This window comes from Phoenix dactylifera, chromosome 2, assembly GCF_051530095.1.
Source record: "Phoenix dactylifera cultivar Ajwa chromosome 2, Ajwa_hap1_PhDact_Kaust_v1.1, whole genome shotgun sequence".
Lineage (NCBI taxonomy): Eukaryota > Viridiplantae > Streptophyta > Magnoliopsida > Arecales > Arecaceae > Phoenix > Phoenix dactylifera.
The window spans coordinates 12950913-12977632 of record NC_143191.1 but is presented as its reverse complement, the minus strand read 5'-3'; the positions used below and the strand labels follow the sequence as shown (position 1 = coordinate 12977632).

The 26720-nt window shown below is 37.7% G+C and overlaps 1 protein-coding gene and 1 pseudogene across 6 annotated transcripts; one reads left to right on the top strand and one right to left on the bottom strand.

Annotated features, from left to right (window-relative positions):
* Nucleotides 1-94: 94 nt before the first annotated feature.
* PUP5 (purine permease 5) lies at nt 95-10159 on the bottom strand. 5 transcript variants are annotated; one of them, XM_008777842.5, is made up of 3 exons: nt 9984-10154; nt 6945-7003; nt 95-1585 (listed from the first exon to the last, which is right to left on the bottom strand). In XM_008777842.5, the coding sequence occupies exon 3, from the start codon at nt 1575-1577 to the stop codon at nt 525-527; it is 1053 nt and encodes a 350-aa protein (XP_008776064.1). In that variant the 5' UTR covers nt 1578-1585; nt 6945-7003; nt 9984-10154; the 3' UTR covers nt 95-524. The 5 variants fall into 5 exon arrangements, with proteins under 5 accessions (XP_008776064.1, XP_038987179.1, XP_008776065.1 ...); XM_039131251.2 differs by lacking the exon at nt 9984-10154 and adding an exon at nt 9074-9971; XM_008777843.5 differs by lacking the exon at nt 6945-7003 and having other exon boundaries at nt 9984-10159.
* Nucleotides 10160-13057: 2898 nt separating this feature from the next.
* Nucleotides 13058-16331, top strand: LOC103696278 (cytochrome b561, DM13 and DOMON domain-containing protein At5g54830 pseudogene; annotated as a pseudogene). The gene has a single exon (XR_015975100.1). The product of XR_015975100.1 is annotated as a cytochrome b561, DM13 and DOMON domain-containing protein At5g54830 pseudogene (transcript).
* The last annotated feature ends 10389 nt before the right edge of the window (nt 16332-26720 follow it).

Sequence of the window (26720 nt, the reverse complement as noted above, 5' to 3'; positions counted from 1 at the left end):
GGATAGGAGGAACTCAACTGATTCACTCATACACACACACCAAAAAAAAACATAATTGACATAACATATGCAGCCAAGGATGAGCATGATGGGGTACACAAAGAAGAGCAGATTTTTAGCTTTGCCTGTCCAATCCACAAGTTGAATAATCTAGTATGCTATAGCAACCAAACCTATTACTGAACAGAGTGATAACCCAGTAAACATACATATTGCTCCAAACTATCAAACTATGAAGAACTTACCAAATTGAAATATTTTCTTTCGGCTCAATTAGAGCCAGGAGCTTTCTACCAGTCTCAAGCCATGTACACTGCCATCTGACGTCCTCTGTAAGCACATCAGCAAAAGGAGGCCGTTTGGTTTGTCAACCAAGCCACAAGCATTTATCTACTTTGTGCTCCAATGGAACTGTCTAAAACATAGAAAAGAGATTGCAAAATGTCACTCCAATTATTCTCTCTGTAAGAAGACAATGTCCAACACTAAAGAGATCATTGGAGAGCATAGAAACCAATGCTATGCTAGGTGGCTTTGCTCGATGACGAGTTTCCGACAATGTAGGAACCAAATCCCCAAACAGTGATGATCAAGGATAGAATCTTAAAACCACTCATAGGGTCATGGAACAGAATAACTGCTGCGATGCTGGTAAGCGGTACCCTTACCGCATTGAGAACACCAGCCAACACAGTCGAAGCCAGAAATAAAACAGCTGTGCTCCCTAAAACTCCCAACTGAAATGTAATGGCTGCCCAAGTAAGCACCATGGCATATGACACTTCCCCATGCTTGAAGCTGCTTGCTTCTGACCGCATCCCTTGGAAGTCGTTATTCACAATGAGTCCTATTGTGGTGAAAACAAATCCAGCGAATGAAACCATGACCTGCTGCTCCAGCACAACATGAAAGGATCTCCTCCCTAAAATCTTCACAAAGACCAGCTCTGAGAGTGCAAAGATCAGACCATGGAGAGCTGACCCTAGAATATCCCAGATGAACCCCATGGTGTATTGTCTGTCGGTGATTCCTTCATATCTGTCTGATTCTGAATCCAGGGCTATAATGACTGCACCAGCACTGATAATAACAATAGCATTTATAGAAGAGAGGTTCAATTTATTCTTCACAATGAAATATCCAAACAAAGCGGAAAACACAAGAGAAGATGATGCAAGGAGAGAAGCAGTTGATGCTGGAAGATATGCATAAGCCCATGCATACATAAGGTTGTCCGCAGCACTAAGGAAGCCAAGTAGAATGTACCAAAGAGAGAGCTTAAGGGAAAGAGGAGTTGGCGATATTTTACCACAGATATACATAGGAATTAAGAAGAGGGCAGTTAATGGCCATCCTGCAACTGCCGTCCAGGAAATTATCCACTTGCTCTTGCCACCATTGGCATAATAAAGACGGGACAGGAGGCTTGAAGCAGGGAATGCCACAAGCATTGCACTGCTGCTGAGAATCAATAGAAGCCAATAAGAAAGAGGCTTCTTTTTATATGTTTCCAAAGCCAAGGAAGTAAGTTCAGCCACTTTGTTCTGTGATGAGGAAGTGGATCCAGTTGCCTCCATTGTTGTTCCTGAGTTGAAGCAAAATTAACGCTCTTTCAGCATGGCACAGCATACCAGAAGGAGAGTGATCAAATGTCAGCATATGTACCAAACAATGAACTTCCTCCTTGAGCTTAAAAAACAACGTGTACAGTCAGTTACTTGCGTATATAGAATGTATATGACAAGGCATGCATATTGGGTGTTGTACAGGACTTGTCCCACCCTAAAGAGCCATAAGTCTACCATATTTCAATGAATTGAGTTTGGTCGGGCTAAGCAACCTCGTACATAATGTTCTGAGCTGTAATTTTATGTCAACTCAAAAGGTTGTACTTTTAAGATAACTAATGAAGGCATTATTTATAACAACCAAAATTTGTCAAACCGATACCTAGGATTGTACTGACCAGCTAATTGTTCAGTACGCTACCAGTACATATCGTACCTACACGAGATGTACCGAAATTAGGGGGATGGAGAGGGAGCAGGGGGAAGGGAGGACAGGGAGGCAGGGAGGGATAGGCATACCTCCAACCATGGTCGTGGTCGACCATGATGGCCATTGTCATCATCATCGTTGTCATTTTCATCATCATCATCAACAGTAGTGGCAACAGTGGAACCCTAATTCTAGTAAAGAGAATTGAGAGAGAGGAGAGGATCAAGAGAGGTGAGAAGGATTGGGAGATAGGAGGAAGGAGGGTTATAAAGCAATGGACCTAGTTTAATTCCGAAACAACCCAAAACTGCTTGAAACCAAGCAGAACCAAACAATTCACCCCGACTCAAGTCGGTTTTGATCTGGGACCGAATTAGATGGTCAAACTATCCCAGTTGCTGGCAGGTGCAGTTTGGTATGCCCCAAACTATCCGATATGGCTAAGCAAACCTTGATAGTAACAACTTGACATATGATCATTTTATCCTACATTTTCATTGAGACGTCATGATGAAGCTCAGCTTATGGTTTAGAGGAACATGGCCAATCCAAAACATGTGGTTCAACCTCTTGGATATCTTAGCTTTAACTAAGTAGCTAAAATAGAGAAACAAAAGAGAATGAGGCAAGTGACATAATATCAAGAGAAAATCTTGTCATCCATCTAAATGAGAAATTACTTAAGATATCAGACACTTGCACGGGGAAACTCCTCTCCACATGCAAGGTAAAGACAATTAAGACACTACCCACCTTTTCAGTCAAGAGATATAGTCTTAGTTCCTATTCATAGCCAAATAGAATACAATATGGAAGAGCTTGACTTATGTGCCTTTAGGAAGATGTATCATGACAACATTGCTCAGATGAACTAGAGGTTGCTTTATGAAAGAACTTAAAGCTACAAAGATTTTGGAGGCAGATCTTCAAAGTTCGCAGCAGCCTCCCTCGACTCTCGATACAGTAGATAAGATGCCTGCAATTGTCACTGACATATGCAAACAGCTAGATAATGTGACAAACAAACCCTTACGCGAGCAGCTAGATAATGTGACACACAAACCTTTTTCCTACTAATTCTTCAGAACTACTTTCTTTTAAATGCCTATTGAATAATCTTATCCTTTTACAATTTATATCATAGTTAAAAAACCATAAGAATCATGGAAGATCAAGATATGAAGGTTCGAGAAAGTTTTCAAGACTCCCTAGAGAAGCTTTAACTAAAATCCATACAAAATCTTGAACACTTCAAATGAAGTTTGATGTTCGATAAATGCAAATCAATCCCAACCATTGCCTTGCTGTTAAGACTACTTAAGATACACTACATATGTAATTAGACAAGATGACTCAGACCAAACTCAACTTTAATTTGGAAAATCAAAAACTCATGTTTTAAGGCTGAACAATCAATTCTGATTTGATTGTGAGTCATGACTTTGATTGCAATTCTGCATCTAAGTAATCTACAATTTTCCACACTTTCAACCTTCTCGTAGCCCGACATTAACCATTAGGTAAAGGTGTATGAGAAGCCCATTGTAATTTGTTCTGTAGTCACTGCTATCAGTCTTGAGATAGGAATTTCCCTAGATAAACACAATGTTGCTTTGGCCAACTTTTACATCATCAAGCTTTATTAGATAGAGTGCAATCTTCTTATCTCCATGTTCAAAGGCTTATGAATGGTATTGATTTTATGCTTCACAATCCCAACACAAGCCCAAGATTATCCTAGAAGGATATTGTGAGTTTCCATAGAAATGATGCCACATATTACTCCATAAAGGTGTACAACTTCACTAGCACAAGGTTTTAGTAGCGTTTTAAGCTTGAAAAGACCACCAAACTCATTTCATCAAGCATATGAAACCAAGAGATACATCTAGTTCTCTTTGTTTAACACCCTTTGAAAAATAATTTCTATTGCGATAATAATGTCTAGGATAACTTTATCACATGTTACTAATTTAATCTCAAAAATATTTATTACTATTACAAAGGGCGCTACAACTTAACTCAACTAAGCTTTAACCACAAACTAATTGGGGTCAGCTACATAAATCTTTTTCCTCCATTCTGCTGTGTTTGAGACCACACTTTCTGAAAACTATAGTGATGTCAAGTCCTTCCTTATTACTTCATCTTATGTGATCTTAAGTCTACCTCTACCTCTTTTTCCTTCTACATATATCAAATCACTCTTTTGTACCGGTACATCCCTTGGCTAAGCCATGTAAGCCGTTTATTTCTCAATTTATCCTTAATTGATGCTACATCTACTTTTCTATGAATTACTTCATTTCTGATTCTATCATTTCTTATATTAGCATGCATCCATCTCAACATTCGCATTTCGGCCGTACTCATCTTATGTGCATGTTGTTTTCTAACTACACAATATTCTATACTGTAAAGCATAGCCAGTCAAATGGTTGTCCTAAAAAGTATTTTCTTTAACTTTGCAGGTACAATCACATAATATCTCAATTATACTTCTTCATTTTATCCAACTTATTTTAATCATATGGACAACATTCTCTTCAATCTACCCTTTATTAATAATTGATCCTAAATATTGAAAATGATCATTCTTAGAAACTCCATGATCCTCAATTTTCACTCCACCTTCATCTTCATTTCTAATTTTACTAAAATTATATTTCATGCATTTCATCTTAGCCCTACTTAATCTAAAGCTCTTAGATTCTAATGCTCTCCTCTATAATTCCAACTTACAATTAACTCCAACGTTCGTTTTGTCCAATAAGAGAATATGATCCACAAATAGAATGTATCAAAGAATATCATCTTAAATATGCCTAGAAAGCTTATCCATAACTAAAGCAAAAAGATAAATATTTAGAGCAAATTCTTGATGTAAATTTATTGTGATAGGAAACTCACTAGTATTATCATCAGTAGTTTTTACACTAATAACAACTCCACTGTATATATATTTAATCAGATTAATATATCTAATGCAAACTTCTTTCTTTTTCTAACACCCTCCATAAGACTTCTCTAGGAACTTTATCATATACTTTTTCTAAATCAATAAAAAACAAATGAGGATCTTGTCTCTTTTCTCTATATTATTTCATTAACCTCTGAAGGAAACTAAATCGATTCTTTAATTTTTTTTTTTTTGTGTCACACCTCAATCTATGCTGAATCATCCACTTTCAAAATTTCATAGTAGTTCATGAGTTTGATACCACGACAGTTACAGCGATTTTGAATATCACTTTTATTCTAATAAAGCAACGCTATAGTGGTCTTCCTCCATTCATCACGCATCTTCTTGGTATTTAAGATCTTATTAAATAAATTAGTCAACCAAGTTACTCCTGCATCACCTAAACACTTCCAAATCTCAATGGGGATTCCATCAAGTGCAACCGCCTTTTCTTTTTTCATCATTTTCATTGCCTCTGTTACTTCAGATACTCTAATTCTTTGTGTATACTTAACATTTCTATCCTTAATGGAACTAGTAGTGCATCTAAATTGTTTACATGATTTTAATTAAATAGCTTATCAAAATAACTCCTCCATCATTCTCTAAACTCATCTTTCTTAATAAAAACTTTTTGACTTTTATCTTCAATTCATTTAACCTAAGTTTGTAATCTTACAGATATCTTTCTTCCCATTGTTAATTTCTAGCTTGCAATGTAACTTTTCACGTATTTTGAATCTAGCCTCTCTTACCCTTTCTTTTAACTTCCTTCTTAACCACTTTATGACTTCTATACGCTTCTACATTCCTACATTTAGGTAGCTTTCTATAGCACTCTCTGTTGGCTTTAACTGCCAACTGAACTTTCTCATTCCACTATTAAGTGTTTTTTACTAGATAGCCAACTGAACTTTCTTGTAGCCACTTTCTTAATACTATTAGCCATATCTTCTCACATGATATGAATTTCCTCATCTAGATCTCAATTTCCTTCAACATTCTATTATTAAAAATTATTTATTTCTCTCCTCACAAATTCCACCATCGAGTCCTTGGATTCCTATTTTATTTAGTCCTTCTCTTCCATTTCCTAATATGCACATCCAAGACTACCAACCTTTGTTGGGCGGATAAACTCTTACCTAGTATAACCTTACGATCTTTACACAAAACTCAATCAATCTTCTAGTAAGAAAATAGTATATTTGACTAGTATTATGCCCACTTTTTAAAGTTATTGAGTCCTTTTTAGAGCAAGTGTTAGCTAATACTAGGTCTTATTATGTCAAAAGGAAGTATAATAAAATTACTCAAGTAATAAGAAAGAGCAACATAAGATAAAAGTTTTGAATAGTTGATGCAATTTTGGGACGTGCCCATGGTTCAAAAATACTAGAACTAATTCAAATAGCACATAGCTTCCTCGCAATTTGAATGAATTTTGGAGGAGAACACTATCATCTCATAAAGAAATCATTTATAGACCAAGAGAAACAACAAATGAATAACCATGATAAAACATTAAAAATAACAGAACCACCTTAAATTTTCAGATAAAAAAGTTCTAAAAGCACAGGTCTAAGTAGGTTGCAAGAAGTCCAACAATACCCTATAAGTGATTTAAGAATACAAATTAAAATGGATACAATGTGCAGAAGCAGCAGTTACCTAAGCAATTAAAGACTTGCAAAAAGATGCTCATAGATCACATACTAGCATCTTTCCATGCCCCTTTAAGTTACAATTGCTTCAGCAAACATTCTAAAACAATGAAAAGGTAAATTCTGAGGAGCATGAAAATTGGATAAAAAGCTCTTTAGACACATCCCCTCTAATTTAAAATTTGGAGAACCACAGAATCTCTACAAATCTTAAGCAGCTCTAAGTAGTTAGACAGCTATTAAAACCCAAGTTTAACACAGATTAAGAAACCTCAAAATATGAACATGTTGAATTATCTTTAGTGGTACGTATGGAATACCATAGTTTTCTTTTGGAAATCTGCTTCTCTGTTTGTTTCTACCTCAAGAAGGATTGATCCTGCAAGTTTATGAAAATCCCAGCATCATTATGATTGATCACACAATTACAACCATAAAAATGAAAAGCGATAAAAAAATCATCAAACAACTCTTTGAAAGGAACGAAGATCTTCTCAAACTAAAGACAGTTAAAAAGTCTAATGTCTCAACAGAGAGCCATAGAATCTGAAAAGTTGTTCAAAAATATTTCCAATATCCTCAGACATTATAAAACCTCCAATTGACTCACTAGTGGAGCAGATAACTATGTGAGGCCACAAATCCAACTCACCAAGTGAAAGCATAGTGTAGAGACAACCAAATCTCAATTGCAACCACCACATCCCATTGGTTCCTCCACTTTCTATGAACTTTAAGCCAACTCTTGACAAGATTCTATCTTTTAAGGATCCCCCCATGCATTACTCCTCAAAGAAAGACTTGAAGCATGTGGCACAATAGGAGTTCAAATGAAGTTCCACAAAGAAGATAGTGCTCCTTAATCAGAAGAAAGCAATGATAATACTCCACCTCTACAATGTGAGCCTGCAATTACATCTGAAGAGAGCAATACAAACATGGATAGAAGCTGGTCCGCATCTTTCATTTCCTCTTGAGGAAGGTTTCTTCTACAATAGGACTACATAGCCAGCAATTCTCGTACAGGCTTAGCTCAATCTCCAAAGTCATCAAAGAGGGATAAGAACAAACAAGCTGAGTCACTCTTCTTGGACCAAGACAACCACATATCTAGATCTCCCATCAAGCTCCTTACTCAAGTTTCAAACTAGAACCCAAATTTCAAGGCCCATTGTTTCTAACTTGGAAAGCCAGTCTCGGCTTCAGGACAACACTTCCATCAACATTATCCATTAAAAGACAAACTTCTAAACTCAGGTGCATCTTGTCCATGGAAATGAACTGACAAGACAAGTTTCTTTTCTATGATCTTGCCAACAACTAACTCTAGAACTATTCTAATGGAACTCCCAATTCAACCCTTACACCTCTGCAATGTCTTCCATCTACCATCCATTGGTTAATTAATAGATTTTAGAATTCTATAGTGGATATTTATCTAAACATAAACCTAGTTAAATATAAAAACTTATTTTAGACTCCCAAATAATTTGGTTTTCTAAATAAATAAGAATTAATTTTTTATCCTTGTTTCTCTTTGATCTCTTAAAATTTTACAAAAATTTTATGGATACATCTCTAATTGTTTCTTATGCGGTATCTTAAAAAAAAGCGTAGAAACGATTTCTCTTCTCACAAGACATCCCAAAGGGATGCTTCGCAAACGGACTCTTCAGAAGACTTCCATAGATGAAAAGATGCATTCTCATGAAAAGATGCATATGGTAATCCCAAGAAACACAACCCTTGATGAATGGGTAGATTATATGAAGAGATGTACTCAACAAAAGGATGCTTAAGCATCTAATCATACTCACCCTTTCACATCTATAGCTAGGAAAAGGATTGCACTTCCCATCAATTAGAACAATAACCCTTTCTATCTGAATAACACCAAAATTAGAGAAAAGAATTAAGAGCACTAAATGAGTGGACTCAAAAATATAGCTATTAAGCATTTGAGAAGAGGATTATGTCCACATATAAGAGAATTGAGAGAGATTACTTCAATTAAATTGATATTCAATGCATCTAGATCTGGCTAATTTGGGTTCGACCTTGATTCTCCTTCATTAGAGTGCACTTCAAGGAGAACACGAAGCGATTTGTTATATTTTGTGAGTAGACCATCATCAATTGTTTGCACTATAGGCATGGCGAATTCTACTCTAAAGGAAATGCCTTTCATAGCATGCTTCAAACCAGGCAACATCAAAACTTAATTTATTTATTCAGTGTGTGCAGAAAGCCATTAATTAAATATTAAAGAGAAAACAATAAAATCACATAAAAGAGGTTTATAATATTTTAGCAGATAGATTTTTCCACCACCATCTACACAAACACAATCTTGCGCCCTTCCTAATATCCAAAATTAATTGACGTCCTTATTGTTGAAAAGGCCGAGTCCCAAACTCCAACAAATGTAACCGATGCAAGCAAACTCTACCTTGTCAAGATACTCCTTGCTTATGATTACTGGCCCTTCTACACAATGCCCCCATGCCTGGCCCACTCGTCTCCTGACAAGCATTCACTTGAGTTGCTTGTAAGAATAGTCACCATACAATCAAGCACACTGAAAAACTGATACATATTGAGGAAGTTGGAAACAAGTCATTCTGCCTCAAAGAGTAGAAAACTAGAAACCTTCTTTTCCATGTGAAAATTCTCCTATCAACTCATTCCATTAGACCTTATTCTCGACTACGTTCCAGCTATAATATGGCAAACACATAATTGACGAAGTATCAAGCATGCAGCCTGTATTTTCAGCATTGATCACAAGCTAACCAAAACCAAAATTTAGTCAAACATACAACACTCCCCGTCTTCCACAACAACATATGAATGGGACTTCAGACCAAACAAGAAATTACCAACCATCTATGCATCAATACGAAACGCACATGCTCATCAGTTATCAACATTTGCATGATCTAACACGCCCCAAAAAAATGAAGAACAGGAGATGCTGATCTTTTTACAAAAAGAAAGCCAGAATCTTAGCCATTTCTAGCATGTAGAAATAATTATTCAATTTGCAAAATCCAGGATATGCAAAAGCAGATTCAAATTAAAGAAGTGCGCAATTTCGTCACCGCATCTCCACCGATGACAGCACAAAGATAGGGGACAGACAGTCAACTACATAAGCCTAATTATTTAAGCTTTATCTCAAAAGGATCTTTCTTTTCCCTTGTAGAAAAGATTAACTTCTGAGAATAAAATGGACGGCGAGTGATATAAAAAGATAGCCGTAAGAAAGGAGGATTAACAGCAGAAACTGGGGAATTCTTGGCAAGAGTCATCGGCATTCGAGGAGGAGAGGTTTTAGAGAGAGAGAGAGAGAGTCGTACCTCGAGGTGGGATTCGACGCCGCGAGAGCCCAGACGGAGATTTTCCTCTGTGGCCCTGTGACTGTCGGTCGTCGAGACAATAATAGCAGCAGACGGACAGGGCCACGCCTTTCTCTCGTCCGATTCTACGCAGACAGTCCGAGGGGCTCGACGCGTATATTTCTTCCGACCGCCGAAATACGCTTGTCTTGTCAGGGTTTTCCGGATTTTATTTCCTGGTCAAAATACGGCTGAATCTCATAGCATAGCAGATGTCTAGGTTATGTACTTACTGATACTATTAAGAATCTATTTTGATTGATTATCCTGAAAATTCTATAAAATTTGTAAGTTAGGCTAATACAACAAGTTAGATTAAATCTATATTTATAAATATTCATAAGTGATTTTGGAGTTGACCAGCCTAAAAGTAACTGAAATCAAAAAAAATTATTAAAATTCTTTTTTTTATAAAATTTGGACTGGTTTATTTCAAAGTTATTTCTAAATATTTATGGAAATAGGCTTAGCCCTGCATATAATCTTATAATTTTGTTGATTGTACTATTCTAACCCACAAAATTTATAAAAATTTTTAATCCAATCACCCAAACATATTCTGAATTGAATATTTGATTAGTTCGTAAATAGAAAGGTCCTAATTTCAATCTTAGACATTACACAATGATTTATGGTTTAGCAAGATTTGAAACAAAATGGAACATTTATATTTTGTCTTATTCAATCATCCACTGCATAATATATAAGTAATTTATGATTAATTTAATTTATGTTACTTTATTTTAATTTCTTTTATTTTGGGAGTGAGCCCTTGGTTCTGATAAAATTAATTTTTTTATTGAACTAAATTAGAGTTGACTAGCCAGCATGGTTGAATATATTTTGGGAGTTTTAAGGTGAGTTTATGTTATATGTTGGTAGAGATAGAGAATCGTCATCAGCCCTCATAAATAATATAGAAAATTAGGATTAGGACTTAATTAATTGTCTTTAGAGCCGCATGCTTGGCCGGCAGCCCTGCAAGAAGCAACAACTCCGGAAAGTTGACCTTGATTTTTCAAGTGTTGTTTGTGAGGTTGCTTGGTAGTCTTGCATTACTACTCAAAACCTATCAAATTCTATCATGTATTTCAGCTATACTTGTAGCACGTACATTATAATAGAAAGGAAAATGGAAGCATCTCGCTCGATTTTTTCCATATCCATTGCAAGAGAGATTAGAAAGAATCAATTAAGTTACATGGGCATGGAATTAGAATAAAATATGCAAGGTCCTTCCAGCTTGGTTTGTAATGAATTGTTTTTAGGAATAATTATTGAAGCAGGAGGAATTCTAGTATTTGAAACCGATCTCGAAGCGTGAATTAACACTGTCCTTAAGCGAATTTTGCCCCACTATATTGTTGTTGGTGATCCAGCAAATTCGCTCCAGGATACAACAAAACCAAAATAGAATCCTAGCCAGCAAAACTAGAATTCCCCAGAACAACGAAATGAAGATTTTGTAGAAGTTATATTAATCTGTGAAGGATATTGGCAATTTATAACCCTGAATTAAACTCTGAACCAACACAACCTTTGGAATAGTGCCTGTTCAAAACATAACTGCTAGTGCAGTTATTTTGTGCAAAACAGATAAAAACCAAGTGCCAATCTTTGTTAATATAATATTGGTTTTCCCTCCACAACTTTTCACCAAAAAGTTATTTTAACATGTGTAAGATATGAATGCTTATAAAGCTATCTAAAAATCTCTACTCAAGCAATGTGGGACTAAAATCCCTCTCAACATTACAAACTATTAAAGGAAGGAAACTTCCAACAATAATTTTTATATTGGTGAGTGCCAACGAGTTTGGCAAAGGCATGAGGGTGTGGTGCCCATAACATTGGTTTGAGACCTACCTGTATCTCGTGAGGGATAAGCCCCTCACTTTTTTAAGAAAAAACAACTTTTATATTGAGTTCCGACAAAAATCACATGAAAAGTTTTCTTTGGAAAGTTATTAAAAATATTGGATCATCATTATACCAGCCTTGCAACTTGGACTCTTTAAATAAAAAAACTTTTATTTGATTGTAGTAGTTTTGTTTTCTCCAAGTTCTACCATTACAAATACCTCAACTTAATGCTCTCCTAGTTACAAAGAATGAAATCAAAAAATTATAGATACCTCACATGAAAGTAGCATGACTTGATTAAAAGAGCATGCATATAAGGATTTGTTGCACTCGCTTGTTTTGCATTTAAATCATTTTTATATCAAATGCATATATAATGCGAATTGGGGATCCTCAAACATTCAGGCCTCGCCGCTTCTTGGGGAGCTTTTGGGTTTGAATCTTTAGATAGTTTATCTTTAACTTTTTGAACATTGTCAATTTACCTTCAATATTCTTTATTAAAAAACAAATTAAGGTCTTTCCGCCCTTCCTCTCTTTCAAAGAAAGAGGGGGGAGAGAGAGAAAGAGAGAGACTTCTTGAGGAAGCTTTTGGGTTTGAATTTTTAGATAGACCATCTCTAATTATTTGAACATTGTCAATTTATCTTTAATATTCTTTATAAAAAAAATATTTTTTTAAGGTCTTTCCTCCCTTTCTCTCTTTCAGAAAGAGAGAGAGAGAGAGAGAGAGAGAGAGAGAGAGAGAGAGAGAGAGAGGAGCTTGGTTGGTGTTGGTTAGAGTAGATAGGTAATTTTTTAAGGTCTCAGCACAAGACCGAGCCACAAACCTAAAAATATATATATCATGCATAGACACTATGGATGAAGTACTTATAAGAGTAAAAAAAATAATTATTTGTATCTAAGATCTAGAAACATATTATATTATCTACATAAAAATATATAATCATGAATAACATTAGCCTAAATGATAAAAAAAAAGAAGTAAAAGAAGAGCTCTTGATGATATAATAAATGAAAGTTTGATATTATGCTCCAGTATTTTATTTCTCTCTACTTCACTTCATGTAATTATGATCTAAACTAGCTTGTTGTCATCACCAATAAAGTCTAACATAACAGCCCATCTCCATGAAATGCGTCCAAGCCAACTAGTTTTGACTCCATTGCAAAGATCAACAAACAAAGTAAAGAACTATGGACTTTGGACAATAAAGGAAGAGCATGGAAGCTTCTCAAATCCGAGGAAGCCGCATTCCGCCACCCGCGATTCCGCGAAGCGCCCGTCCCCAACCCAACGCCTAGTGAGGGGACCATGGACCATCCCGAAAGCCAAACCCAACCACCGTCCCTAACGACCCACGTGAAAGCCTCCCCTCGCCCGAAACCCTAACCCAAACCATCGATTCCCGATCGGATCGAGCGCCAGATCTCGATCGAGCTCCTCCCATGGCGGAAAATCCGCGCCTTTTCCTCGTCCTTTCTCTCCTCTCTCTCCTCCCCATCTCTTCCTCCCTCGCCGCCGCCGGCTGCCGGAGGAACACCACCCTCGCCGGCTTCGAGGCCGACCTCGTCATGGTCCAGCACCAGCTCCGCGGCGTCGTCCGGGTGCTCGACGGCTGCTCCTTCTCAGTACTTGAGTTCGACATGCTCGCCGGCTCCGGCCAAGTCCGGTGGTGGGGCGCCAACGGCGATGACTTCCGCAACCTCACCCTGGGATCCCCGATCTCCGAGCAGACCCTTAACCGCACCTTCCGCAACGAATCCTTCACCGTCCGCCTCTCCGACAACGCCAGCTGGGACCAGATCTCCGTCATCGCGGTCTGGGACCCCGCCATGGCCTCCGACTTCGGCCACGTCGTCGTCGGACCCCCTGGCGCCGACCAGTCCGACGCCCCCGCCCCCAGCCCCGATCTCTCCCCTGCCCCCTCGCCGTCGTCCAGGCGGAGCAAGCGACGGATCCACCGCCAGCCCACGATGTTCGACAACTGCCTCACCCTGTCTCCAAGGTATCGCCTACGATGGACGCTCTCCCCTGAATCCAATTCCATTGATTTAGGCTTAGAAGCTGCAGTTGGATCAGAGTATTATATGGCCTTTGGGTGGGCGGCGCCCGGGTTGCCGTCCCCTTCCATGATCCACGCCGATGTGGCGGTGGCTTGGTTCACAGAAGATGCCACTCCCTTCGCGGAGGACTACTTCATTACTGAATACAGTGAGTGCCTCCCAAGCAAGGACGGCAAGTTCAAGGGCGTGTGCCCGGATACTGCGTATGAAGGCTCAGACCCCGCCGTGATGGTGAACAACACCAAATTGGTGTACGGGCACCGGAGGGATGGGGTCTCCTTCATCCGATATGTGCGTCCACTGGTGTCCGTGGACGAGAACTACGATGTGCCGATGAACATGACCGGCAACATGACAGTGATATGGGCATTGGGTTTGATGCGACCGCCCGACACCCTCCGCCCTCACTACCTCCCTCAGAACCATGGCGGCCCTCGCCTCACGACCTACGGGTACTTTGACTTCGATGTGTCGATGAAGGTGAATGATTGCCTGGGGCCGCTGGATGCAAAAGACAAGGAGGATCAGGATCTAATCATCGCCGATGGGAAGACGCTGCTGGTTGTGTCTTCAGGGCCTGCATTGCATTACCCGAATCCTCCCAGCCCGACAAAGGCTCTTTATATCAACAAGAAAGAAGCTCCCTTGCTGAGAGTTGAAAGGGGTGTGCCAGTGACATTCTCGGTCCAAGCCGGGCATTATGTAGCACTCTACATCACATCTGATTCTCTCGGAGGGAATGCGACGTCGCGTAATATGACTGAAGTAATTTATGCAGGTGGACCAGAGGCTGAGGGAGTCCCATCCAGCCCAACGGAATTAGTGTGGTCTGTTGATCGGAATACGCCTGACCTAGTTTATTACCATTCCCTATACGAGCAGAAAATGGGCTGGAAAGTTCAAGTGGTCGATGGTGGTCTCTCTGATATGTATAACAATAGTGTTCTCTTGGATGATCAACAAGTTTCCTTGTTCTGGACTTTGTCAGATGGTTCAATTTCAATGGCAGCTCGGGGTGAGAAAAAAAGTGGATACCTTGCAATTGGGTTTGGAAGTGGAATGATAAATAGCTTCGCATATGTAGGTTGGATAGATGATGACGGCAAGGGCCATGTGGACACCTATTGGATAGATGGAAAGGATGCCATGAATGTGCATCCAACTTCCGAAAATCTAACCTATGTGAGATGTAGATCAGAAAATGGCATCATAACATTCGAGTTCACTCGTCCTTTATCGCCTTCATGTAGTGGAAGGGTAGAGTGCAAGAATATTATTGATCCGACTACTCCTTTGAAAGTTGTTTGGGCCATGGGCGCCCAATGGTCAGCAGACCATTTGAATGAGAGGAACATGCATTCTGTCACAAGCAGTAGGCCTGTCAGGGTTCTGTTGTTACGAGGATCAGCAGAGGCGGAGCAGGACTTGCGCCCTGTTTTAGCTGTTCATGGATTTATGATGTTTGTTGCTTGGGGTATATTGCTTCCAGGTGGAATATTAGCTGCAAGGTACTTGAAGCATGTGAAAGGTGATGGCTGGTACCAGTTGCATGTCTACCTGCAGTATTCCGGCATAGCTATTGTCTTACTTGGTGTTCTCTTCGCGGCTGCTGAACTCCGAGGTTTTTATATCAGTTCAGTACATGTAAAATTTGGTTTGACAGCTATGATATTAGCATGTGCCCAGCCAATAAATGCGTATTTACGGCCTAAAAGAGCAGAGCATGGAGAGGTTGCTTGTTCAAAGAGGATTATTTGGGAATATTTTCATGTTATCATAGGGAGGTCTGCTATTGTGGTTGGAATTGCGGCACTCTTTAGTGGAATGAAACATTTGGGACATAGATATGACAGTGAGAATGTTGAAGGACTTACTTGGGCCCTAATATTATGGGTTTTGGCTTGTGTACTTTTAGTTATTTACTTAGAATATATGCTTTTGAAGCAAAGGGATAGGAGCTCTGTCAGAGGCAACTGGGTGTTGGGAAACAATGAAGAAGAAGATTCAGTCGATCTGCTACAGCCTGACAGAGCTGTTACTAAACCAGAGTCCCATCCATCTGGAATAATGGAATTGCAGCTTGAACCTCTTAGCAGATAAGAAACATTTTTTCTATTTTATACCAACATGACACATTGTATGCTTCAATCCTTGAATTTGTTAATTATAGAGGGAACTGGAGCCATATTGATTGACTACCGCAGAGGATCCTTGCAGTGCAAGGACTTTATCTACTCACAGAACATGGTGCTGGATATGAAATATTTTGCAACATTTCTGGTGCACTGCTGCTGAAGTCTGCACCAGACATATGACTTGTATATGTACAGGATTTTGGCACAGTAAGAATAGAAACCTGTTTCGATAACTGATTCACAATTTGTCTCAGCTCTTATTACTCGGCCAGTGAAAAATATTCTTGATTTTTGAGTGATATAAATTGCCATGCATGGGAACATAAATTCAGACGAGCAGCTGTCATTATGTTGTTGTTGTCCTTGATCATTGCTTCAGGTTATACTCATCTATTTGAGAAGTGATGGAAGGAATTTGTTCTGTTAAACTGGCGAACTTAAGATTTTTTTTTTTGAAAAATAAATGTTCAGCAAAGTTTTCTGCTATTTGCACATTTGCGATTAGCATTGTCTGGATCATATTCCAATACTTGCTTCCTAGGGGCTATTGTTTCCCTGGTTGAAAGACAAACTCTGTCTTATGTTAGTACAATTTTCTGATCAAGTTTCTTTATGTAGTGCTGATCATTTTATATGTCTCACTTATCTTAAGTGTGGCGGCAATTTCTTCATCGAATGTTAGTATTTACGTGCTTTTTCTCATAATTAGCATCAGTAATTGCAACTATTGAGATTTCTTGAATTTAATGACTGGTTATGAACTATGAATATGCTCGATACATCAAGATTTGCTAGTCTATATTTAGATTTGATATTACCATATTATCTTGTTTAGGAAAAAAGGAACACGAAGTGGATAGAAATCTTGTTTTTGCATTTCACAGAAATGGATTGACTTAAAAGTCATGAGTCCTGTAGTTAGCTTGCCAAACACTTGTTTCAATAGGATTCATTCTAAGAGAGAAGTCTCTGCCTGGAGAAATCTCTCTGATTTTCTCAACAATGCTATCAAGAATCTGGTTCTAGTTTTTCCCTATCCATGGAGCTACTTGATTTGAGTTGAGACTCTTTAACTGATGGTGGCTTGTTTAGGAACTGGATTGAAAGTTCAGGCAGAGGTGAAAGTGCCATCTTGGTTGATTTGATTATATGATGGCCTTCAGTATACCTAGATAACCTTTCTGTCAGGATTTCTATCTAGTCCGCTTTGTTTGGAAGAGCCAGATTGCATAAAATCTTTTTCAGCCTTGGGGGTTTGCTTGGTTCTTGCAATTAATCGAATGTGCCTCTGCTTACTCTGCATTACAATTTATCAATGCTGATTTCTGGTAACACCTCCAAAAGGGACATTATTTCTTTTAACTTTGATGATGCCAATTAGTTTTCAATAGCAAAAAGCTACTGGCTATGTTGAGTTCTAGACCTTTTTGTTGCTACACTAGAGTGCAGTCATGGTTCTTGAATTTTGACCATGGTATATTGGCTGGTTCAGCACATACCATACCAGTCCAAACCCTGACCAGTACGGTTCAGCCATGGAAAATAGTATAGGACCCGTATTGGCCGAACCCAGCCGGAGCCAGGAAAGAAGAATAGAAGGAGAGAGTGAGCGGAGGAGGGAGGGAGAAGAAAAGGCCTCCGCCGCCCGCAAAAAAAAATTTAGAAATTTTTAAATAAAGTCGGCAAGCAATCGACTTCACTTAAAAATTCCTAATTTTTTTCCAGCGGTCGTGGCCTCTGCCGCGCCCCTGCGGGCTTCGCTGCTCCCTCGCGGCCTTCCACGAGCGGCGGAGGCTTCTCTTTGCTCTCTTCCTCCCTCACTCGCTCCCTCTAGGCCTTCGTCTTCTCCAACTCCTGCTGGGTCCGTTTTGGTACAGGCTGAGTATCGGTCCTGGTTCTGAACAAGCTGAACCGGTCCGACAGGCCACCAGTATGTCTGTTCGACATACCTTAGTTCTGACTATTCCGCGACCCTATATACTACTGATGTAATTAAATTCAGACATTGTTAGAATTAATTTCATCTATAGCTTACCAAAAAATGAAGCATTGCTTCTTTTTTTTTTTCCGACTTCTTTAAATGACATACAATTCTCGAAACCTTCAAACAATGGAGAAGCCTCTAATTCATTCTTGGGGCAGTCTATCCATACAAGTGAAACTGGAAGCAAGGTTCCAAGTGCTGCAGGCTGATGCCGTGCCATGCTAATGCTTGGTACAAACTAGCACGTATTTGCATTATTCGTTCACCCACTTTCCCTGGCTCTGAGGTGGGTTGGGCGTGCAACCATGCCACATGCCATGTGGCAGATATTGGTGCACCAACCTTCTCTCCAGCGTTTATTATGTTGTTGGGGAATGTCCTATCTTGCTTGCCGCTATCATCCAGCAAAAATTATGTGACCATGGAAGATTTTGATTACTGAAAGCAATATTCTTGATATCCATGATCATCATATGCATCCACAATTGCCGCCATTTTTCAGTCTAGCTGACCATAAGTGTTGCACATCATTCATGAAGATGGATATGTCGTTCATGAATAGATGATGTGGGACTAAATATACGTCCGCAAGGTTCCCACATATGCTAGCTCATGAATATGCCTGCACACAGGGAGGAGGAAGAGAGGGAGAGAGAATAAAGAATCCAAGCCCTCCAACTTTCCATGAGAGACCTATCTTTTGTTCTAGTTAATGAATTGGGTTTACAGCTTTATATCTCTATCTCTATTATGCCAAAAGAAAGGATGACATGGCCCCTCTCCTAAAATGTAATCATTCTTTGAAAAACCTAAGCTACCTCTCCTTTTGTGTTCCAAATTACAGCTTAAGAGAGCATTGATGAGATGAGGTTTGTTGGTCGTGGCTGTGGTAGCCTAAGACCATTGTGTAGATTATTGCTATTAGCAGCCTCCTTGATGCAAACTGGGGTTGTATCATCCATGCAGGCAATGGTGGTCGTGGTTTTATTGTCCATGTTTTTGTGTCAATCGATTTAATGTACCATCTGACGATTGACGGATAGCCTCGCTAAACTGAGTTTGTGGGTAATGGATTTTTATAAACTCTGTAGGCAATTGCTATGAAGATTTGCCCCCTCTCCAAGTATATTGCTTTGTTTCTTAATACGTTTTTTTTTCATGCATTGAGAAAATAAGACAGCCAAACAGCTCCATTGAGTATATGAATTTGATGGGGGGTGAAATAGATCATCCTGCCTACAACAAAAGGGCCATCCAATTTCGGCCCAATAGATACCAATGCCGATCAGACGGAACCTCGGTCCGATCCAGAATCAGCCCGACCTCGGATTCCGCCGAAAACTCCTTCGACCTCAGGAATATTCGCTGACCGGCCCCGAGCTTGCCTTCTACGATCGCCGACTCGCATCGACCAAGCTCGAGGCACCTTCTACGATCGCCGACTCGCCTCGATCAAGCTCGAAGCGTCATTCCTATTTGCCGACCCGCCCCGACCGAGCTCGGGGTGCCCCATCCAATAATGTGCCTCAACCCTTGAGCTGGGGGCACCCAACCAAGCACGCCTCGAAACCCGGGATGCTAAACTAGTCTCAACATCTGTCAAGCCGACCTCGCCAAATGCATGATGCGATCCCTCGAAGAGCTCGGCCTTGCCGACAGCCGCACCCATGTGCGTGCCCACGCCCTCCTACGTGGCTGTACATTGCGACGCCACCACGCCATGCTTTGCTTGCTGGCCCACGACAGTTAAGGACAACGCCATACTACCCCAGCCATATCCTGCTACGACTATCTACGCCTTATCATTCCCAAGAACAGACTGCACCGCGCGCCACTAGCAAGCTTTAGTTGCACGCCATCTGGCTTAAAGCCATTTCCTCTCATGATAAGAACAGGCCATACCACCGCTACCTAGGTAATAAATAGCCCCGTCAGATAAAGCCTAAGGGACTTTTGGCTAGACTAACTGAGCTTCACTCTAACTTGACCGTCGGAGGGTCCTTACTGGAAGCACCGGTAAGGTTTTGTGCAGGTATACCGTTGCGTGGGAGATGACTCTCTTCCTTTTTTTTGACACTCTGACAGCTCTCTCGACTCCTCTGGCGTGGTCACCCTCAGGCCAAATTTGAACCACAACAGAAATCAGTGATATGAAGTTGGTAATTGTTCATTTTATAGTATAAGAGATTTAATAACTTAAATCGGTAGCCTTGCTTTTATCTTTTGTGCTTCAGTTTTTGGCATACGCTGGGAAAATTTATCAAGAATTTTATGCTATTGGGCCTTTTATATTAGACAATTCTAGCCTTGCTTTCTTCTTTCTTTAGAACTGCTTTTATTTGAATCTTCACTCTTATATGCTAATTCTTAAGGAATCACTGATGTCTTCTCCATTTCACTGATCTTCTATTATATTTATGTCTAGATATCTATATGGATTACAATAGAGATCTTAAGGACTATGGAGTGAAAAATTGTTGGTTTTACTTCTTTAATTAAAAATGGTATTTAGCAACATATTGCTTAATGAAAACGTTCAAATAAACAGGGAACTTTGTCCGAGCATTGGCTTCAAGAGAAGCAATTAGATATGGAAGGAGAATTCTCCAAGTTCATGCTTCACAAGGCCCCATAAAAGGGACATATGCATGTATGGTCAACATTGCCATTGAAATGTGGAATGAGGCTCTGAGTTGATGCGCTATCTTGGGGTAAAAGATTAGTCATTAGTTCAAGTCCAATTATTTTCTCATTTGGACCATCCAATGATCCGAAGAGCTTTTTTCTAACTTTTGTGGTGTTATATTCGAAAATTGGATTTAAGAGAAAGCAGGGTTGTTTAGTCTATAGTTTAAAATAACACGTTATCACCTAATATTGGCCCTCCACCGAAACATTATTGTCGTAGTCGTAACAGCCATTATATATCTCAAAGACAACATTTTAAATTTTTAATATTACAACAGTCACTAAAATAATTATTGTTATAATAGTGTGATCGTAGTAATGTCGTCCGAATCTAATCAATCAATCATGTGCTGACACAAGGCATCGAGAGTCCAACCCTATTGGGATAAGGACTCTATTTATAAAAAAAAACTTAAGATACTACATACGCAGCACCACAAATATATTACTCTACCATACTCTCTACTCTCTTTCCATGCACTCTTCCTCTTCTCCATTTCTCTCCAAAGCCTGGACTCTGATTCAAGCATTGGAACACCGTCGGCCAGATTAGCTCTGACGACTTTCTTTCTTCTTTTTGCATGCAAATCAGTATCTTTTTATCTACTGTGCAAATCTACCAGCACCCTTCAAATCACTAAATTGGATTTTGGTGGCAACAAGTAGAAATTAACAAGCAAAAATGGAAAATATCCATGTTAACTTATTCTTTATTTTTATTAGATAAAATAATGCATTTTCCATCATAGAATCAAGTTTTGGAAGAAATAATGGCCATTAGGCATCGGGCATTCCTAGCCTTCAAAATATAAAATTTTTAGTCATTGCTCTCAGCATTGTTGAACTTTTTAAATTGGTTTCTTCCAAAATTCTATTTTAGCTCACATGTATCAGGCAACCAGTAGACAAAATAACAAATCAAAACAAAACACAAATTAAATTTAAAAATGAATTTGTAAAATTTATGTATATTATCATATTCTTTGTAAGACAATAGCAGGAGATAGATATATATTCATTTAATAAAAAAAACCTATGATAATTTAAGGTTGAAATCACTTCAAAATCATGATTTATCAACCTTGTGAAATTTATTTTATTTGAAATGGAATAACAAATTGCAAATAAATGATAAATTCAATTTTTCATCATAATTTGTGAATGCATGTCTCACATTAGCAACTCAGTTACTTTTCATAAATATATACCGATGTGACCCAAATTTGGCCTATCAATCATGGGTTAACACATGGCATTGAAGGAAACTTATTTCTTTGGACTCCTGGACTAATTCAGATAAGGAAAGTTAAGAGCTAGCTTTTCACTTGATACTAAACTTCCAACCTTGGTGGGACAAGAACTCCATAGCTATAAAAGGAGCTCAATATACTAGGTACGCATCTCATACTCGTCTACACTACTTTTCTTTTTCAGGCCTTCTGCTATTCCCCAAAGCCCTTCTAGTGATATAAGTCGGAGAACCCTAGCCAGATTAGCTTGGGCCACCTTCTATCTTCTTTTTGTGTTCAGATCAAAGCTTCCTCTCATGTAGATTGATCAGCACCTCTGATACCTTATGATTGGGTTTTGGCAGCAACATGTATGAAGATTGAATTGAACTCATTCCCGACAACAAATGAATGACATCGAGAAGTGTTGGGTGCAAGCAAGCATGAAAAAAATTTCACAAAAAAATCTTTAACCACCCAATAAATTTTGAGGAATCACCTTTCACTCAAGCATAGAATAGACCTCTAATTCTAAAAATTCCTTCTGTAAATCTTTATCGTTAGTACTATATATACCTAACTAGCTAGTAGCACCTCATCTTCTTGCATTCTTTACAATACCTAGAACCAATCATGGGCAATGTACATATCTAAGAGAAAAAAGAGATGTGGGAGCTAGGCTGCATGAGATATATAAAAATAAAAAAAAATACAATAGAAACTTTATTTCTTTTCTCTTTTCAATGGCATTAGAACTCTAAAAGAGTGAAGTCGGCTATATATGGAGGCCCTAGTTGGAGAGAAAATAACTTCCTTACCAAGTAAACTTGAATACATCCTAGTCCGCCTGGCCAACTAATCCTAACCTATCCAAATAGAACCAAATTAACCTCTTAAATTGTATCTAACTTGATTATGTTTGATCATACTCTATCAAATCCTTGCCCAACTAATCTAAAGCCTTCCTAAGCCTATTTTATCCTTCTCAATCCAATTTATCCCAATTGAAGGACCAAATATAGTATATGAACCTAAGTAGCCCCTAAATCTTTTAATTGTATCCAAATTGAGCTTGACATAAATGAAGCATAGGATCGAGCTAAGCCTATATGTCATTGGATCCATTAATATTCTCACCTCATGACCTATACCGCCTTATCATGAGATCATCCAAGGAGAATATTCTTTTACTTATAATGGTGCATCATGATAAAACCATACTCATCCTAACCCACCATCCAATTCTCCTCTTGAGACCACTTGCCAAGTGGCATTTCTTCCATTTTACTATTGCTCTTCTCTTGCCATATATCTATATCCAAACATGCTCTCTCTATCATATCTAATCCTAGTTTCACTAAATGACAAATCCAAGTTTTTCTTCATAATTAACCTAACTTATTTTGGTGTTAAATCCTTGACATGCATTGGCTTAATTTTTAGGCTTCATGTTCGATCTCCAAATATTTCCTAAAAAACTTAAGTAACCCTAGATCTACTCTTAAATCTCATGATATTTATATCAATGCCACCATCAATCTATACCATCGATCAATCTTCTTCTTTTTTACAATATTCTAGCCATCCATCCACCTTTCATATCATCTACCCTTGTGAGGAGGGGAAGATTCAATTAAATTTCTTCATCCAGCTCCCCTTCACTAGTCCTAGTCTTTTCTCTCTCTTCTCTAATCTTTTTTGTTCAAAGAAAAACACTTCAAATGAACATTTCCTCCTTAAATCCCTACAATTCACCTTTTCAATTCTTTCTTAATATCTCTTAGCCAATAGGCCTTTACCACCTTAGATTCTTCATGACCTCTTATATTTCCTAAGATTAAATTATATATAATCACTTCCCTCTCTACAAAATCCTAACTTGTTAAAGAAACACAATTCAAGAAAACACACTCTCCTATCATCTCCTCTCAAATTCATTAGCCAATATAAACCACTAAATCCCCCTCTCATGCCTTAGAATAGTCTAATCATGCAAGCTTTTATTACTAAAATAGTACAGAAACCATAATTACAATTAGAGTTGTATCTTGAAATTTATTTATTTTTCTACAATCTACACTATGTTAAAAAAAGTATTTGCAATGAAAAAAAGTGTTGAGTTGATAGTAATCAATGTGGATATTTTTGGAGACAAAGTATTCACATAATTAATTTAAATTCTCTATTCAAATCCCTTTCTCTCTATCCTAACTACTCTATGACAAACTTATTTCCCCTCTATCTCTATCCTCCTCTCTAATAAGTTTATCCACCTCAAAACTTTATCTCCCATTTTAGTTTTTGTTTTTAATTTTTGTTTACCATTTTATTTTTATTTATTTCATATCATTTACTATTTTTATCTAATCATTTTTCCACATCATGTGTATTACACAAACTTGTATATCGGCAAACTTGTTATTAATTTCTTAGATAAAGCTTTACAAAATAAAAACTATAATAGCAAATTTCATTTAATACCAAAATAATAATGTCTAATTTGCTACCTTTCTAATATCTATTTTAACTGACCTTCTCTTTTTTAAGATACTAACTCTCTAGATACTTTGAAAGCCTTTGTTTTTTAAAAAATATATTTGTGCATGGTTATACAATCGCATAAGTATTTTGATACCATCTTTTATTTATTTATTCATTTATTCTAGAGATAAGGAAGGAGACATCTCTATATTATAATTACCCAGTTCCAATTTTTAAAAATGCACCAACCAAAAATCAAACTTGGAACCTTAGATTACTAAATAGAGAGGTGTCATCACTAGGGCAAGTCCTGATTCACAATAGTGATACTAAATTTTAATTATAAATTCTGTAAGATACACATTTGGAGCAACATGGTGGTCATGTAACACTACTAGATTAAGAACCTTGGACATCCCAAAGTGTAGAGTACTAGGTAAGGAGGGCCAATTGACCGAGCTAACAACTATTGACGATATTTTAAATTTATTATAATTATTTTTTAGAAATAAAATGAGTAAAATATGAGGAAAAAATAAGATATCAATGGGGCTTATAAAGATATGCCAATTCATTAAGTTTCTATATATGACAAATTAAATGTTTCCCTAAAATGAATATAACAACTCTTCTCATCCCCAGTTCTTAACTTTTGGAGTGATATATAATACTCACTTCTAGAATGTAAAGTATAGACATGACTAACATTTTGTTAAGATCGATATTTTACTTGCATCTCATACTTCCCTCCAAAACTATTGGCACAAATGCCTCTTCAAATAGGGCCTTGCATTTATGATGTATATGACTTAATTTCTTAAATACCACATATAGCATTCACATGCTTCCATTTCAAAAACCTATAACAAGTGGTTATGAAGATCAATTTCATCTTGTTTATTTTAGTATTATTCAAGTCTTTAATTACCTATCATCTTGCATCTTGCAGCCGAAACCCATAGAGTCAGGCTTATTATGATATAGAATTAGACTAATTTTTGGAGAAAATCACCTCATGTGTGGCATGATGCTCTAGTTGTTTTATGTCACGCCCCCGACCCGAGTTCACGAATCGGAGGTTGTGTCAACCGCTGCATACTCATAAAAAATCCTCCCCACAAGTATACAAGACATCTCAATATGATATCATAAATATACAGTTAAATAATTTAAATAATAATATGCAAATTTTATTTCAATAACTAACTCAACATTTAAATGTCTCACGATTCTAACAATATTCTAGGATAGTAAATCAAGTTAAATAAACTCTAATCTAGAATAATTTGTGCCAAAGTTTTATTAGTTTCTCTCCTATATTGAAAATCCTAATCAGGCTAGTTCTCTAAATTTTAAAAAAAAATCGTATAATAAGCTAAATAACCCAGTAAGCAATGATTACTTTAACTAAATAAAATCAGGCAATCAAATAGATAATAATTTACAAAAAATAAGCATAAATGCTATACTAATATACAAATCAAATCTTTTTTAAAATCTTAAATTATGTTCATAGATTCATTTTTTTCAAATTTTTAATTTATTTTATCGATTCTGAGATATGACTACATCATCCTGTGGCAGGGTTATAACACCGACTAATCTTCTTGCCATGAGATACCCATCATCTTGCAGTAAAGTTCTTCAGGACCGCTGGTCTACGGGTGGTATGTCGCTAATCATCTTGCATACAATCTTAAAAATAAATTATGTACCAACGTATTAGCCCTTATTGGTAGGGTCCTCAACATAGCTAGGTCAAAATTCAAATAGTTCTAGATTTCATATTTCAATTCTAAAATTATGCGATGTCAAAATTAATCAATCATATCTATAATAAGACCATATATCATTATAATATTTCAAAACAATATTCTTCATAATAATATACTATCCATCAAATTCATGCATCATGAATAATCCCACTCAAAAGTCATAAAAATAATAATTTAATAATTACTGATAAATGTAGAAAAAGTGAAATATTACTTACCTTGTTAACAGATCCAATTAATTCCAAAATTTTTTCTCAGAGCTTAATATCTAAAAATTATATTTTTTATTAAAATTTCATCATAATTATAAAAATTTGACTTCTAACACTCTCACAGGACCAACCAAACGGGAATGCCCGACATTTCGGTCGGTTCGATCAAGTAAAATTTATCGAATCATGTTCGGAGTAGGATACACATGGTTCAACAAAGATCATGGCGATCAAATCTAATAGTATTTGGCATGGGCTAGG

What these genes read in the sequence shown, in the direction of transcription:
- PUP5 (XM_008777843.5), bottom strand. Translation starts at nt 1,577, where the DNA reads ATGGAGGCAACTGGATCCACTTCCTCATCACAGAACAAAGTGGCTGAA.